At 37.1% G+C, this 16,796-nt stretch overlaps 1 protein-coding gene across 1 annotated transcript in view; it reads right to left on the reverse strand.

Annotated features, from left to right (window-relative positions):
- LOC132398041 (teneurin-1-like) overlaps nt 1–16,796 on the reverse strand; it is a 742,532-nt gene that overhangs the window by 102,982 nt on the left and 622,754 nt on the right. Inside the window, exon 21 of the mRNA XM_059976960.1 lies at nt 11,261–11,415. Within this exon, the coding sequence (XP_059832943.1) occupies nt 11,261–11,415 (155 nt within the window). The remainder of the gene's footprint in view (nt 1–11,260; nt 11,416–16,796) is intronic.

The following is a 16,796-nucleotide window of genomic DNA, read 5'->3' on the forward strand; positions in this document are numbered from 1 at the left end:
TCCCTTTAGAGTTTTATACGTTTCAATAAGATCCCCCCTCAATCTTCTAAACTCCAGTGAGTATAAGCCTAGTCGATCCAGTCTTTCTTCATATGAAAGTCCTGCCATCCCAGGAATCAATCTGGTGAACCTTCTTTGTACTCCCTCTATGGCAAGAATGTCTTTCCTCAGATTAGGGGACCAAAATTGCACACAATATTCTAGGTGCGGTCTCACCAAGGCCTTGTACAACTGCAGTAGAACCTCCCTGCTCCTGTACTCAAATCTTTTAATCATGACCCTTAATGGCAAAATGCTATTAATTGTGTTCCACAGGGATCTGTTTGTGGTTTCAAATATTCATTGTTTTTTGAAGGTATACCATGCTGATGAAAAAGCGAAAAAAACTTTGTAAGCAATATTAATAGGGGAATAACATAACCTATTATTAGAATTAATAATGGGGTCTTTTTGTGGCAATTCAATGTAAGCTAAAATTGGGTCACCAATACTTTGGAGGTAATACTTTATAAATGGTATAAAGAGAGAGATTTTTGTGGTTCAAAGAGAGACAGAGGTTCAAGAATACAGACCCTAGAATAACACAAATAAGAAAAGAGTGGAAAAGGCATATAGTGTGCTGCCTTCTATAGATCTAGTGGGCTTGAGTTTAAGGGAAAATGAATAATGTTTCAGTCATTGATACTATATTTGCATATCATTAAAAGTTCTGACCAATAAGAAGGGTATATTGGCCTTGGATATAGTGCAGGGTAGATTTACCTGGATTACAAGCATTTGTTATAAAAGGGATTCCACAAATACTGGTTGCATCCTAAGGAATTTAGAAGATTAAAGGATGATTTGATCAATTTTCAAGATACTAAAAGGAAAAAGATAAAACTGAGGGAGAGACTGGTGGGAGTCTAGGATATCAGGGTAAAGACTAAAAATTAGAGTCGACCCTTTAAGAATTTTTGGGGAATAATTGCGTGGGTAAATAGTAGTAAATGTTTGTAATCAACTTTTGCAGACAACAGTAACACTGGATAAAGTGCTATTTTGAAGTCTGAAATTGGTGAATTATTGTTCAAGCATATGTAACAAAATATGGAACAGAGGTAGGTAAATGAAGTTAAAAGGCAAAACAGCTTGAAGGGACAGAATAGCCTTTGTGAAGTCTTTCAGATAACATCAACTCTTCGAGTACACAAGATGGGAAGAGACATCCCTATGCAAACTGATTTACTGGCTCAATAACACAAAGCTTTGCATGAATCTAGACTTATTTAAATTTATAAGAATAACTGGAATGCACATAATACAGCTTAGAATGAATGTGAAGTTGGTTTCTAAATGAATAAGAAAGCAGAAAGTGAATGTAATTTAAAGGCAATAAGCATCCAATTTCAAAAATTGTTTCACGTTGCTGGCCAGAGTGAGAGACAGTAATCAATCCTGATCAAATTAACCAGATTATAAAGCTTCTTTGGAGCACAGGCTGTTTAGTGATTGAAATCAGCTTGTTTACCCAAATCTGATTACATTTATGTGGTTCCAGCACAGCTGCCTTTGCACCATTTATTTACTGAATATTCTGAATTAGCATCATAGATAATATCCTATATTAAGGGGAACTTTATTCCATTCATTTCAATCTAATTATTCTGACCTTCAGATTTTAAAACTCAAGATTGGTTATCACCTAATTTTGACTTTCATGATTTAGTTGGTTATTTTGGCACCTGCTAAATACTGATGGTACCCTGAATCATCTGTAGATCCACTTACATCAATTTAAATCTAGAATTTCATTTTGCATGCGTGGACAAATAATTGCCTACAGAATGGGAGTTGATGTTCCTGTGGAATTTTGTGTGGGGGGCATCAATGATTTTCTTAGTTTTTTGTGTGGGGAGTGGGTATTTAGGGCTGATGTTCTTGTGTTTCGTGCGGGGCAGGGAGGTTTGGGAGTTGATGATCATTGATGATCAATGATTTGGATAATGGAGTTGATGGCTTTGTGGCAAAGTTCACGGATAATATGGAGATAGGTAATGCTGAGAAAGCAATGCGATTGCAGCAGGACTTAAACAAATTGGAAGAAAGGACAAAAAGTTGGCAGATGGAATATAGTGTTGGGAAATATATGATAATACATTTTGATAAAAGGAATAGTAGTGCTGATCATTATCTAAATGGGGAGAAAGATCAAACACCAGCAGTACAGAGGGACTTAAGAGTCCTCGAGCAAAACTCCCAGAAGGTTAATTTAAGGGTTGAGTCTGTGGTAAAGGAAACAAAAGCAATGTTGACATTTATTGCGAGGGGAATAAATTATAAAAGCAAGGAGCTAATGCTGAGCTTTATAAGACACTAGTCAGGCCACACTTGGAGTATTGTCAACAGTTTTGGACCCCATATCTCAGAAAGGATGTGTTGTCATTGGAGAGAGTCCAGAGGAGGTTCACAAGGATGATTTTTTGAATGAAGGTGTAAACATAAGAGGAGAGCTTGGCAGCTTTGGGCCTGTACTCATTGAAATTTAGAAGAATGTGGGAGATCTCATTGAAACCTACTGAATGTTGAACGGACTAGATAGGGTAGATGTGGACAGAATGTTTCTTGTGGTGGGGGTATCCAGAATTAGAGGGCACAGCCTCAAAACTGATGGTCAGCCTGTTAGAACAGTGGAAAGGAAGAATCCATTTTAGCCAGAGAGTAGTATATCTGTGGAATGCTCTGCCACAGACTGTGGTGGAGGCCAAGTCCATGGGTATACTTAAGGCAGAAGTTGATCATTTTCTGATCTGTCAGGTCAACAAAAAATATAGTGAGAAGGCAGGTGCATGGGCTTGAGTGGGATCTGGGATCAGCCATGATGAAATGGTGGTGCAGACTCGATGGGCTGGATGGCCTAATTCTGCTCCTATGTCTTATGGTTTTACAGTTCTTTATTTGTGCAGGGGGTGGGCTTGCTGTTCCTCTTTGAACTGACTTCCATGGTTTTTCTTGGTTCTGCAGTTATCTGGAGAAGAATCCCAGAGTTGTATGCTGCATACAAACTTTGATAATAAATGAACCTTTGAACATAATACATTGTGGAATGTGAAAATATGAACTGGATCAAGCTGATTTTCAGTTGGTTCCATTTATAATAATTGAAGTATGAAGGATATTAAACAGAACTGAATGTACAAAAATAGCCTTTAAAAAGATGAAAAAAAATCTGTCTAGCTTTTAAATTAAGATGATGATAGGAGACTGTTTTAGATTAACAACTCATGCATTGCCAACAGGAAGAAAAATTACAGCAGAATGCATAGGGGTTACAGGTGGTGATTGCATTATATGAATGACAAAACTGACTTGAAGAACTCAGGTAACAAATGATTACTGTCACTTCAATTGCAAGGTGACAGAAATACATTAAAATGAAGACTAACTCATGACAAGGCCCACAAAAGAAAGCAAGGGAATGGATTATGAATTGAAGAATTGGATACTGCCACTTTGGAATCAATGGGTTATTAGCGTGCAGAAAGGCTGACTATAAGAAAAAGTAAAGAACATCAAGGCAATGCAATATGGTGGAACTGGTGGTGTAATTGCAGTAGTTCATCAGAACATGACTGCAGTGCCTAAATAACATGCAGGAGAATGGTCATTTAACTTCAGAGAAATAATGGGTGAATTTTTTGGCGAATTGTTCTGAAGGGAACCATCAATGTTGGTCCATTCAAACAATAGTAAGTTACGGATATCCATGTGGAGTACAGCAAAAAAGGTTGAGCCTTCAGGGATTCTACTGCTTTGCCTTCAGGCACTGTTTCTGTTCCCGTGTCAGGTTAGATATGGATTCAGATTGGAAACTCATTTAATTTCACAAGGTATTCTTGGTTTGCAGACTAAGAGACAATTGCTGTGTTTTCAACTATTTTACTTTAGTTTGGTTTTCTTGAAGTGTTTTGATGTGTTTCATTTAACTTTATATTAAAATTATTCCTCACTTTTAAACCATTAGGATCAGAGATCTATAAAAAAATTAAAATTAATTGCAGACAAAATTGTACCACCTGTCTTATCAGCGCCTCACCTTCTGTAGAGAGTCTTCCATAAATGGACCAGGTGAGTGTAGGTAAGAACCATACTAATTGATCTGGAGGTTCAGGAAGATTTAGCTCATTGGGTATGTGAGGCGACTTTAACAAATAACTAAGATGGCAAAACTCTACCAGGTAGGTAAACTCAAATGGAAAATGTGGCAGAATAAAATAATTTAAAGTCATAAGAACATTTGGTAATACTGGCCTATAAAAACATACTTCAATTGAAAGGTATTTTCACCTAAATGATTCTGCCAAGCAATATCGAATAATTTTTGTGATAGTTTCAAAGCTTTGCTCAATGATTGCCAATGGTTCGGTGATTGGTGGGTTAATTTTCCTTTAGCTAGAAAAATGAAAATAAGCCAAGGTTTCCTTTCTTGCTCATTATCCGACATCTCTTGGCAGCAAGTGATAACTATGTCCTTGTTGACTTGTTCTCTACAGGATTTGTGATATTTGAAACTTCAGCAAAGCTCGTAGTGTGGCCTAGTACCAATCCTCTCTGATGATTTCTTTCCTCTAAAAAAATGCATGTTGATAAATACATATGTATGTTAGGACATGGAATACTTTCAATTAAGTTTGACCTCCACTGTACAATACCACATTGTTATTTTACTTCACAGCATTATAACTTGTGGATGAAATGAAAGCAACAAATCTCTGAAGAGCTCTTCACCACAGGTTGGGGGCAACTGAAGCATTCCTGCTCAATATTTCTAAGTTGTCTTAATAAGGGAAATTGGCTTAGAAACACTATAATATATAAGGGGCATCAGTTGGTTGAGTTATACCCTGCCTGCAAAATACATTTCATTGAATTAAGTGGACGAAATATCAGGAAACCACAACACATTATTACTATAATTATCACCTTTAGTGCTAAAAGCATGAATAAAGTCACTTCAACACTTTTGAAAAATTCAAAGGAACTGACACTAGCTCTGTGAAAGCTAACTTGATATGGAAAAATATGCAACTTGATAAGCAGATTAATGTTGCATATTTGAACAACAAAAAGCATAGCTGGAAATTTTATGTGGCTGAGACACAGTTGTTATCCAGCCTGTACCAAGAAGAACCAGCTTCACCTCCCTGGACTCTGTCTATACTTCTCACTGCCTTAGTAAAACAGCCAGCATGATTAAAAACCCCACCCACCTTGGACGTTCTCTCTTTTCCTGTCTCTATTTGGGCAGAGAATTCAAAACCACTTCTATCCCACTGTTATCAGACTGTTGAATGGACTTCCTGTACAGCAAGAAAAACTCTTGGCCTCACAATCTTTCTCATTAGGATCTTGCACTTTATCGTTTACCTGCTTGACATTTCTTTGGTAGCTTTTACACTTTATTCTGCATTGTTATTGTTTTACCTTATTCTAGCTCAATGTGCTATGTTATGATTTCATATATATAACAGAATGCAAGAAAACATTTTTATTGTATCTTGGTCCATGTGAAAATAATTTTCCTGAACAGATTGTCAATTAGTCAGCACCTAATAAAGTGGTCACTGCATGTATGCTCATTGGTTCCTGCTGTTGTAGCCAGTCCACATCAATGTTCAACGTGTTGTGTACTCAGAGAAGTTATTTTGCACACCACTGTTGGAACACAAGGTTATTTGTGTTACTGTCACCTCCCTGTCAGCTTGAGCTGGATATAGTTACCAGTCTAGCCAATCTCATCTGACCTCTCTCATTAACAGGATGTTTTCACCCACAGAACTGCTGCTCACTGGATGTTTTTTTTTTGGTGTTTTGCACCATTCTCTGTAAACTCTCAGGACTGTCATGCCTGAAAATCCCAGGAGATTAGCAGTTTCTGAGATACTAAAACCACCCATTCTAGCACCAACAATCACTTCACTGCCAAAGTCACTTAGATCAATATTCTTTCCAAATCTGATGTTTGGACTGAATAACAACTGAACCTCTTGACCTTGTCTGCATGCTTGTCTATGTATTGAGTTACTGCTGCATGATTGCATTAACAAGCAAGTGTACAGGTGTCCTTATAAAGTAGCCACTGAGGGAAATTTCAGCATCTAGAAAGATATATATTACCTTCTGTGTAACAACCAAGTTATAAAGACTCCTTTTTCTCATTCACCTTCATTCAAGGTTGTAGACCAAGTTTTCCTGGTGATCATTCTGATAAATCTTGGTTTTTGTATTAGTCTGGGCATTTTGCTGTCTAATGTGGATATAGTTACCTAAAAGTTAAACTGTAAGTAGCACACAAAATGCTGGAGGAACTCAGCAGATCAGACAACCAGAGACAGTGATTCATGCCAAATCAGAAGTTCATAAAATTATGAAATCGGGTCATGGTTACCTTATGAAATCTTTGTATTGCTACTTGCATTAAAGTATGATCGACAGCACCTCATCATTTGTATGCTGATCAGTTGACTAGTGCTTCTAAAGAGATACATCCACATCAATGAGGAGGAGAGAAACAGGACTACTCACTTTACAGGTGGGTATTGTTGCCTGGTGTTCTCTTATGATTGTGTGTTGTTCTGATCTACATGATCCATGGTAGCATTGGGCCAAGTGAGCAATATGTCTGTGAACTATAGTTAACAGCTTGTAGAAGTCTTGAGCCCTTCAGATGCTTATTGGCACTGATTTTATTCTGATAAAATATTCATAAGATAATTTCTTTGAACATAAACATGATAACCCCAGGAGAAAACTTTAAATCACACGTGGTTCCTTCTCATTCTGATGTATCTCATGCTTTATGGTGAGTTTCTGTGGTTCATTGATTAAAACATTGATGATGTTATCACATTCAGAATATATGATGGGTAAACGCAAGCTTGAGAATGAATGCAGTTTTGAATTATTCAATCTAGTTTCCCAATGTACAGGATTTGCACTGGAAATGGTGTAAACATCTCAAAGAATGTGATTTTTGCATTTTTACATGCAATTCAGAAACTGAAGAAACAATTGCAAACAGGTACAATATCTATGCAACTAACTAGAGAAGTGTATAGTCTTAGAGAAGCTTACTGTCATACAGTAAATAAAAGTAAACTCAACAATCTAGTTGCTCCATTAATTGCTGTTTCTGAGTGACTTGATATTATTCCTCCACATCAAATTCTTTTTCAGCTTTTGCTTCAGCATTTTCTGACTCAAATCTTCTCTGAACTTCATAAGGTTGAATTCTAAGACCAAATTATGATTTGAAATCAGAAGTAGGAACTCTTCTGCACATATCAGAAGTCATACACTAAACAGACTTCCTGTCTACCATTCAGAACAAATACCAAAGTGTCAAGATTCATCCTAACCTGCACATTCCCCTTACAAGGGCTCTTGTTTGTGGAACCCTGAAGATTTGCTTATTTTTTCCTTGCCCAGAAGCCATTGATAGTCAACCGAGTGTACAAAGGATTGGAGTTGAGGTCATGAGTTTTATAAATGGTCAATTAAGATACCTTACAACAATTTGAAGTCAGTTATATTCATCAAAATCTTTTTGAATCAAAGACTATGGAATTAATGCAAACCAAGGGAAGAATATTTGAAAAATTAATGCTATTTCAATCCTGCAAGTCACCTACTTTGCTTGAAGCTAATCATAGTTTTCTCTGGTGACCAATCAGGTTATCTATTCATTATATTTGGAGGTTTGCCAAAAAAAAATCTTTAAATTCAAGTCACATCGCCTAATGCTTCTTTTTTCCCTGGCTCCAGTTTGAGAAATAACATTTGTATTCCAGTAAAACCATTGGTTTTAGCATATTTTTGGCACATGGAAAGTTGCATTTAATCATTGTGACAGTGAAAATATGCTTCATTTCCATTAATTTATAAAGGCCAGTAATGTCCCAGCTATGAATGTATTCTATGCTGAGTTACATGATTTCAGCCAGGTAATAATATAGAAGGGTCCATTCAGATCATTGTGTTTCTGACAACTGAAGGAACAAACCAATTAGTCCCAGACTCTGCTGTATCAGAAAATGAAGCATTCTATTTTAATTTTAGGAATTTATTCATAGGAACATAAGAATTAAATGAGTGAGTGGACTATTCTGTCCTGCTCAGCATTCAGTCAAACCTTGACTGGCCTTTTTCCTCAGGACTGATTTTCCAAACTAGACAGCCATCACGATGTTCCCTATACCACAAGTATCCCTTTCCTTGCCTGCACCTGAATTCCTCATGCATCTTGTTGGTATAGGTTGTGAACATCAGGGCCAAATTCTGTGGCTCCCAATCAGACGCATGTCTGAACTAAGAGTAACCAGTTTATTCCAATTCTTCTATTTTTTAATCCATTATCTGATATATAACCAATTTAATATAATCTACAGACACTTAACTTATTTTTTAATAATTTCTCAAAAGTCTCAAAAGTGCCTCAAAAGTCAGTTGAAAGTCTAAATGCACTACATCAGCTGGTTTGGCCTTAACATAATAATCTGTTAGATGAAATAATTCATAATAGAAACTCTTAATTGATTTTTCAAACATGATTTCCATTTCATAAGTTCAATTAATACACCCCAATTTTATTTCTATTTTCTCAGTGTCTTTCTAGTGATAAGATTTCATGACTTCACTCACTCCTGATGTCTGGCTAACTAGTTTGTACATTTACAAACTTGCATTCTGGAACCTATGGGAATAACTTAGATGTTGACAACCAATACATCTATTATTTCCACATCTATCTTCAAAATCCTGGAATTCAGGAATTTGAATGCTGGGAATATAATGCTTTTCAGTCCGACTGATTTATCCAAAACTAAGACTATTCTTTACTATTTTCAGAAGGTTTTCTATGTTTTCTGTCATGAACATAGACATAAAGTATTTGTTTTGTTTCCATATTCCTCAAAATAATTTCTCCTGTCTCAGTCTCTACTCTTTTCCTTTTCACATTTCTGTATACTCTTTTAGAAGTCACAATTGAGTCAGCTTCAGCCATCCTTTTAAGCAATAACCATAACAAGTTACTGAGGGAAATTGCTGGCTTTTTTGCCTGTACTTTTGGAGAGATGAATAAACTTTCTGTTTTCTACACTTGATTGCTTTAGGCAGTGCACTCTGGATGGTGTGTGTGTGTGTGTGTGTGTGTGTGTGTGTGTGTGTGTGTGTGTGTGTGTGTGTGTGTGTGTGTGTGTGTGTGTGTGTGTGTGTGTGTGTGTGTGTGTGTGTGTGTGTGTGTGTTGCATGAAGAGAAGATTAGGTTGGCGTGAATGAGATACCACAGTATGCTGCAGCATTGTGAAACTGTACCACAGGAAAGAGGGAAGAAAAATCTTGTGGTGGATATTGATGCTGAAAAGGAAATTGGCACAAAGAAATCAGAATAAAGATTTCCTCTGAATTTTAATCTCTTTTATGAAAAAACATGTATCTTTCTGTTCATTTGAAGTACAAAACAATAAAATTATTTTTGCTATAAGTCACCTGGTTCCCATTATTTATTCTGCATGCTTTTCTCTTCTGAAGATTTCAGGAATACATAAAACCAATGAGTTGCATTATCCAAGAATGATGTAAACAGGTCATTTGGACCATTCTAGGTGTGTCAGCTAATTTAACATTTGCTGTCTCATATCTTACAAAGCAGATATCTTCCATAGTGATATGTTTTCCTGCTGTCACCAGATTTCCATATTAAATTTATGATAATGAATTCCTTACAAATGTAATTATTAACGCTCTCATCTCAACTGAACAAAGTCACACATTCTACCAAATATCTGGGATTTATTGATCAGAGAAGAAACCACTGAAGCCATGGAACAATCTCTGCATCTCTTCAACAATGAAAGATAACACCTGGATTGCATACAACTGAAAATGAAATTAAAGTGAATAAATCACAAGAAAAAGCTTGCAAAACCTAAATATGAAAGAATGCAACTTTTTTTTGACATTACCCTGTGGGATATTCTTCTGCTATTCTATAATTTATTTATGCACCTTACACTGTAAGAACTTGAATTCCACACCTCACTCTATTCTCATTAACATTCTGTCCCCACAGTAGTACAGCTCTCACCTCACATCACGGTGCTGTAGGTTGAAGTCTTGGTGGAGAATAATGATAAAATCATAGTCATACTTGCAATGGATTCATCAATTTTTCAATTAATATGTAATGCATAACTTGATTGAATTTTACACAGGAAAGCAAGAACATATTGTGCTTGGAGGATCAGAGATGGTTTTGCTCCAAGTTCCTAATAGTGACTATGGAGAATACAAAGAATCTTTTATTTAATTGTGGTTTAACTTCAGAAGCTGGCTCACTAATATGATGCTATATATGGCTTCCTTCTAATAACAGCAGACTCTTGAAAACTTGGAGGCTACTTCTGATCAAAGACAAGCTTTCAAGAGCCAGTTAAACCACCTGTTCTGGTAGCGTAATTGAGAACGGGTTGTGGTCCTGAAACTTATTAAATTTAAACATGCGATAAGTGTCAATAACTTCATTGGAGGTTGTTTCACTTTGGTAGACTTTTCACTATCTATCTTTTTGACTTGACTTCCATTTTCAAACCATTAGGTACATCTGAAAGACCACATTTTGGGGGTTAGAAATATGAACAAATTAGGCTCCTTAAAAAGCCAAATGTTGTGAGTCCAACTTCTTGGAATGCGAGATGAGCCAAAAAAAATGAAGCAATCAAAAGAGTGAGTTTTCAGCCTTAAGGGAAGCTGGTGGTCACTTAGCACTTTCTAATTGAATGACCCAAGGTTTGTCTTATGGTTTATTTATAGAAAAAGGCAGGCAAAAAGAAACTTCACCAGTTACTGAGCTTCTAAGTTCTTTTGTTTTGTGCAGTCAGGAGCAATAGCAATAGCTGACTGAATTTTCATAATGGCCTTTCTATTTATATCCCCTTCCATAGCCTCTTCCAACCATCCTCCCAAAAACTACTTTAGGGATACTCCAAATTATTCTGAGTGAATGCAAAGATTACCTGTGGAGGCATCATCTTTACCAAAGCCTCTTGCAAAGAACTTCAATGAGGTCTGAAGTCTCTTCAAGTTAATCCCCAGACTTCTGATTGGCACACATGAAATACAGTCAGAATTCTGGGCTCACTATCCACCTCAATGTCTCTTATTGAATTGCATCTACTTTCTATTATGGTTGAAAGTCTGATCTGTAGTGTTACATATTTACCTGGGAGATATCCATTACCGAGTCACAGCTTAGAGGTTGTGTTGACGTTAGACCATTGGAACCAATTATCGTTGTGATTATGCCATTCTGATCAACCTTCCGAATGGTGGTCCCGTCCACAAAGAAGATAAATCCAAACTTATCTACCACTATCCCTATTTGAAAGCAGCAAGGTAAAGAAAATATGAGTGAGAGAAGTTGGCAACATGCAAAGAAAACAAAATTAATTATTTAGAATCTTTCAAAATTGCTTGTCACACTAAGGCTTGCCAGAACTTCAGATGTACTTTAACATTGTAATTATGATTGAACTATAGAAAATACAGCAGCCATTTACACATATACTTATGAAGTAACTCCCTATCCAATCCATTTCTTGTGTCATTTGAAGGATAAATTCTACTTACAAAGGCTACTTTTTTCCACCTATATAACCAGAGGATAGATCTAACAGTCCTCATAGGCAAGCATAAGTTTGGAAATAGAATAATACTTTCTCTATTTTTTTACAAAATACTCCCACAATACCAACTCAAGTTAGAGAAAAGGAAATGAAAAATTTATGAAATTACTGAAGCCCAATTAACTCTGCTCTCCAACTTATTGTTTATGCCAAGCAACAAGGCACCGGGGGCAGTGGCAATTTCCAAACTGTAATTAGATACAATTATCAACACATTACAATGCTACCAATGTGATTTGGATAAACATGAAATATTTTTAATTAGAACCAAATACAAATAGAAGCTACCATTACCTTACTGGCCACATTCAGTGCAATTTTCTCCTTTGTTTTTAATGTTTGCATTCATTTTTGCAGCTCTTTAAATATTTTATTAGGAACATAACAAGTAGTTTTCCAAATGTAGTGAGTTTGACATATTAAAATATTTTTAAAGTTGTGATCTATTAAAAAGTTTTGTCATTATTCTGTTCAAACAGTGAGCTGAAATTTTAAACTGTCATTTTGATAAAAATAATGTTTCCATTAATCCTTTCCTTGCAATAGATCAGGGAATTATTCATGGGTTGCATGTGCTCCATCCAAACCCAAGGTAAGATTAGCATCTTCCATTTATTTTGAGTCAATATGGCTTGGACCTTTTTTAAACATGCTCAGTGAAAGCACCTCTGATGGTAAGTCATGAGATTATTTGTTCAAGGAACACAATGCAGACTTGAGCTCATCATCAGGGCAGCACTTCAGGGAGAGTACAAGATAATTCCCTTGTCTCATCATAAGTTGCTTCATGGGCACTAGCCTATCCACTATCAAAAATGTCTTCAAAAGGTAGTTCTTCAAGGAGGTGGCATCATCATTAAGGACCCTCACCATCCAGAACATGCCCTCTTCTCATTACTACCATCAGCAAGTAGGTACAGAAGCCTGAAGATGCAAACTCACTGTTTTAGGAACAGCTTCCTCCTCTCCATCATCAGATTTCTGCAAGGTTCATGAACCCATGTACACTACCTCGCTATTTAGCTTTCTTTTTGCACTACGTATTTATTATTTTATATTTCATATTGTATTTTTATGTATTGCTCTGTACTGTGGCTGCAAAGCAACCTATTTCACAGAATGCCCTGCCCCGAAAAAGTATTCAGCCCCCACAACTGTTTCCACATTTTCTAATTTTAAGATATATTGAAGGAGGACTTTTTGAGCTAATCTACAAAATCTTGTGCATCATGTCAAATCAAAAGAAAAAATATCCAAAGCCTGTCAACAATTTACTAAAAATTAAAAACCAAAATTGTGAGGCTGAAATGGTATCCATTCACTTTAATTAATTACTATGCTAACTTTCCTCAGTTACAATACTCTATATTACCTTACCAACTCACCCAATTTGTTGATGTAGAAAATTAGAGGATCACCTGCATAAATAACCCCTCTCTCTGTAAGGTCCAATAGTATGGTAGATTTTCAACAGACCAAACCAAAACAAAGACAAATCAGGGAAATGATAACAGAGAAGCACAAATCAGGGGAAGGGTACAAGACTATCTCAAAGGCACTGAACGTACCTTGGAGCTCAATGCAGTCTATCGTGAAAAAGTGAAAACCCAAATATGAAATCACAGCCACTCTGCCTAGGTCAGGCTGCCTCTCTAAGCTCAGTTCTCTGGAGAAGAATGGCACTTGTAAAAGAGTCTACTGTGATGTCGACATTCACTTTGAGTGAGCTATTGAAGTCAATGGCTGCAACTGGAGATGAAGTTCATAGCTCCACAATCTCTAAGGCCTTGCACAAAAAGGTTATTTATAGAAGAGTAGCAAGGAAGAAGCCCCAGCTAAAAAAGCATCACTTAGAGGATACTGTAAGGATGTGGAAGAATGTCTTGTGGTCAGATGGGGCTAAAGTGGAACTTTTTGACCTCGACATTAAGTGCTGCAAAATACAAAGAGATCCTTGATAGCCTCTGCCAGCAAACTTAAACTGGGGAGAAAGTCAATTTTTCAACCAGAACAACCATGGAGTGGCTTCAGGTGAAGAAAATTGATGTCTTTCAGTGGGCCAGTCAGTCCTGACCTTAACCCAATCAAACATCGCAGGCAAAACCTCAAGATTGCTGTCTGCTGCCACTCCCCAACTAACCTGGTGCATCTTGAGGAATTTGCAAGGAAGAATGGACAAATCTTGCTCCATCACATTGTGCAAAACTAATAGAGATTTATCCAAAAAGACTACTGGCTGTACTAGCTGCAAGAGATGGTTAAACCAAGTACTGAGCAAAGGGGGATGAATACTTTTGAGCTGCTGACATTTCAATTTTTGAAGTTTTTGGTTTTCATGCTTTACAGTTTTCCCTGCTTTTCTGGGCTCTGTGAGAAAAAAGGAGCATATAATTCACAAATAAAAATTCTGTTTAATTGAACAAAATCCCTGCTTATAATGCTCATTTAGGTGAACAAAGGGTTGGGGGTTGAATGCTTTTATGTATGTCAGTGAAACCAAATCTTATTCAAGCTCTTATATATTGTCTTCTCAGATAGGCAAGAGGAAGAGATGGGGATAGGTTCTTCAAACCTGGACAACATTTACTCCACCATCAACACCACAAGAAAGGAAATAAAGACTACCTGGATATTCATGTTTGTGACATCCTGCAATGCATTATATTTCACAGTATTTCACTATACTCACTTTATGCAGATTATTTCCCTCAATCAATTGAATTTTTTTTGTATGTATTCAGAGTAGATCCTGGATTGGCCTCTACACCTACTGAGGACCTACCAGTAGACAATCCCTTAGGAGAGCATCATACTAACTCGAGTGATCGAACTACTACTACTACCAGTCACATGGTGCATCTAAGATCTAAGACCAGGCCTGGTCTTGGGATGTATGACAGCCCTGATTGTGGGCGAACATTTTGGGAATAGTGACCATAACTCATTGTTTTAAGCCAGGTATGAATAAGGATACAATTGGATTTGGTGGGAAGATGTCAAATTACTATAGGAAAAGACAAGATCCGGGGCAGTTAATTGGGACCAGCTGCTGTGTTATTTAAAGACCAAATGATCAGAGTCCAAGTAGATACGTTTCAGTACAGAGTAAAGACATGTATGGCAAAGTAAGGGAACCTTGGTTGACCCAAGAGGTCCTAGATTTAGTCAGGAAGGAAAAGGAAACATACATAATGTTTAAACCAGACTGACAGAATATAAAGACAACAGGAAAGTGCTTTAGCAAGCAATCAGGAAAATCAAAAAAAAACATGAAATCTCCTTGATAAGCAGGATCATGAGAGTCCTGAGGCATTTTATATCTGTTTTAAGAAAAAAGAGGAAAATCCAAAAGAAGGTAGGTCAACTGAAGGAGAAAAGAGGAAAATTGTGCTTGGATTCACAGCAAATGGCTAAGGTACAAAATAAGTACTTTGCAGTGGTATTTACTGAGGAGAAAGTTTTTGAGGATAGTGAAAGCAAAGTTGGGCTTGTTAATATACTGGGATATTTTGAGATTAATGAGGAGGTAGTGGTAGGTTTTCTGAGAAGCATTAAGATAGCTAAGCTCTCATATATGGATGGCATTTTTTCCAAAATATTGAAGGAAGCAAGCGAGGAGGTTGGTGGACCTTTGACAAAGACCTTTGTGTCCTTACTAGCAACAGGCAATGTCCCAGAGAACTGGAGAGTAGCTCATGTAGGGTCTCGGCCTGAAATGCCAACTGTACTCTTTTCCATAGATGCTGCCTGGCCTGCTGAGTTCTTCTAGCATTTTGTGTGTGTTGCTTTGGATTTCCAGCATCTGCAGATTTTCTCTTGTTAGTAGCTCATGTAATGTATTCATTCAAGGTAATTATAGGCCAGTGAGCCTTTTGTCAGTGGAAGGGAAGCTATTGGAGAGGATACTGAGAATAGGATTTATGTGCATTTGGAAAGATGTGGCCTGCATGAGCACAGTTTCGTGTGGAGCAAGGGGGTATTATCTAATCGGATTTTAGTAAGGCATTTGATAAGGTTCCTTATAGAAGGGAGATTTGAAAGTTAAAGATGCATGGCATTAAGGGTAAATTGCAAATTTAGATTTGGAAATGGCTTGTTGATAGAAGATAGAGAATAGGGGTGTAAGGCTTTTATTCTTGGATGAGGTCTGTGACCAATGTGCTCTGCAGGTATTGGTGCTAGGACCTCTGTTATTTGTGACATATATCAATAATTTGGATGAAAATGTAAATGGGAGGATCAGCAAGTTTGTGCTTGAAAGCAAGAAAACATAAAGGACTATCAAAGAGAACAGAGGGATATAGATCAGTTACAGGTGTGAGAAGAAAAGTGACAGATTGGAGTTTAACCTGGATGGATGTGAGGTGTTGCATTTTGGGATGTCAAATGAAAGAAGAAGGTATATAATTAATGGTAAACCCTTTAATAGCATTGGGGTACAGGGTGATCTTGGGGTCAGTGAAATTGCCAATGTAAGTGGATAAGGTGGTCAAGAAAGTGCATGGCATGCTTGCATTCATTCATTATTAGGGGTACTGAGTATAAGAGTAAGGAAGTCAAGTTGCATCTATATAAAACTTTAGTCAGACTACACTTGGAGAATTGTGTGTAGTTCTGGTCACCTCATTATAAAGATGTGAAGAGGATGTAGAAGAAGTTTACTGGAATTCTGTCTGGATTAGAGATATGAGCCATAAGGAAAGACTGGACTAACCTGGGTTGTTCTCCCTAGAGTCTCAAAGGCTAAGGGGAGATCTGACAGAGGTTTTTAAAATTATGAGAAACCAAGAGAGGGTTAACAGCCAGAATCTTTTCCCCAGGGTAAAAGAGTCAAACACTGGAGGATATGGTTTTAAGGTTAGAGGGAGGAGTTGAAAGTATGTGAAGGGTGAGTTTTTTTTACACAGAGGGTGGTAAGCAACTGGAATCTGTTATCAGGGAAGCAGGCAGCTTGGAGGAGTTTTAGATAGACACATGAATGTGAAGGGAATGGAGGGATATAGATAACAGACAGGAGGAGGACATTTAGTATAAATTGACATCAAGATCAGCACGGCATTGTGGGCCAAATGG

Source organism: Hypanus sabinus, chromosome 8, assembly GCF_030144855.1.
Source record: "Hypanus sabinus isolate sHypSab1 chromosome 8, sHypSab1.hap1, whole genome shotgun sequence".
Lineage (NCBI taxonomy): Eukaryota > Metazoa > Chordata > Chondrichthyes > Myliobatiformes > Dasyatidae > Hypanus > Hypanus sabinus.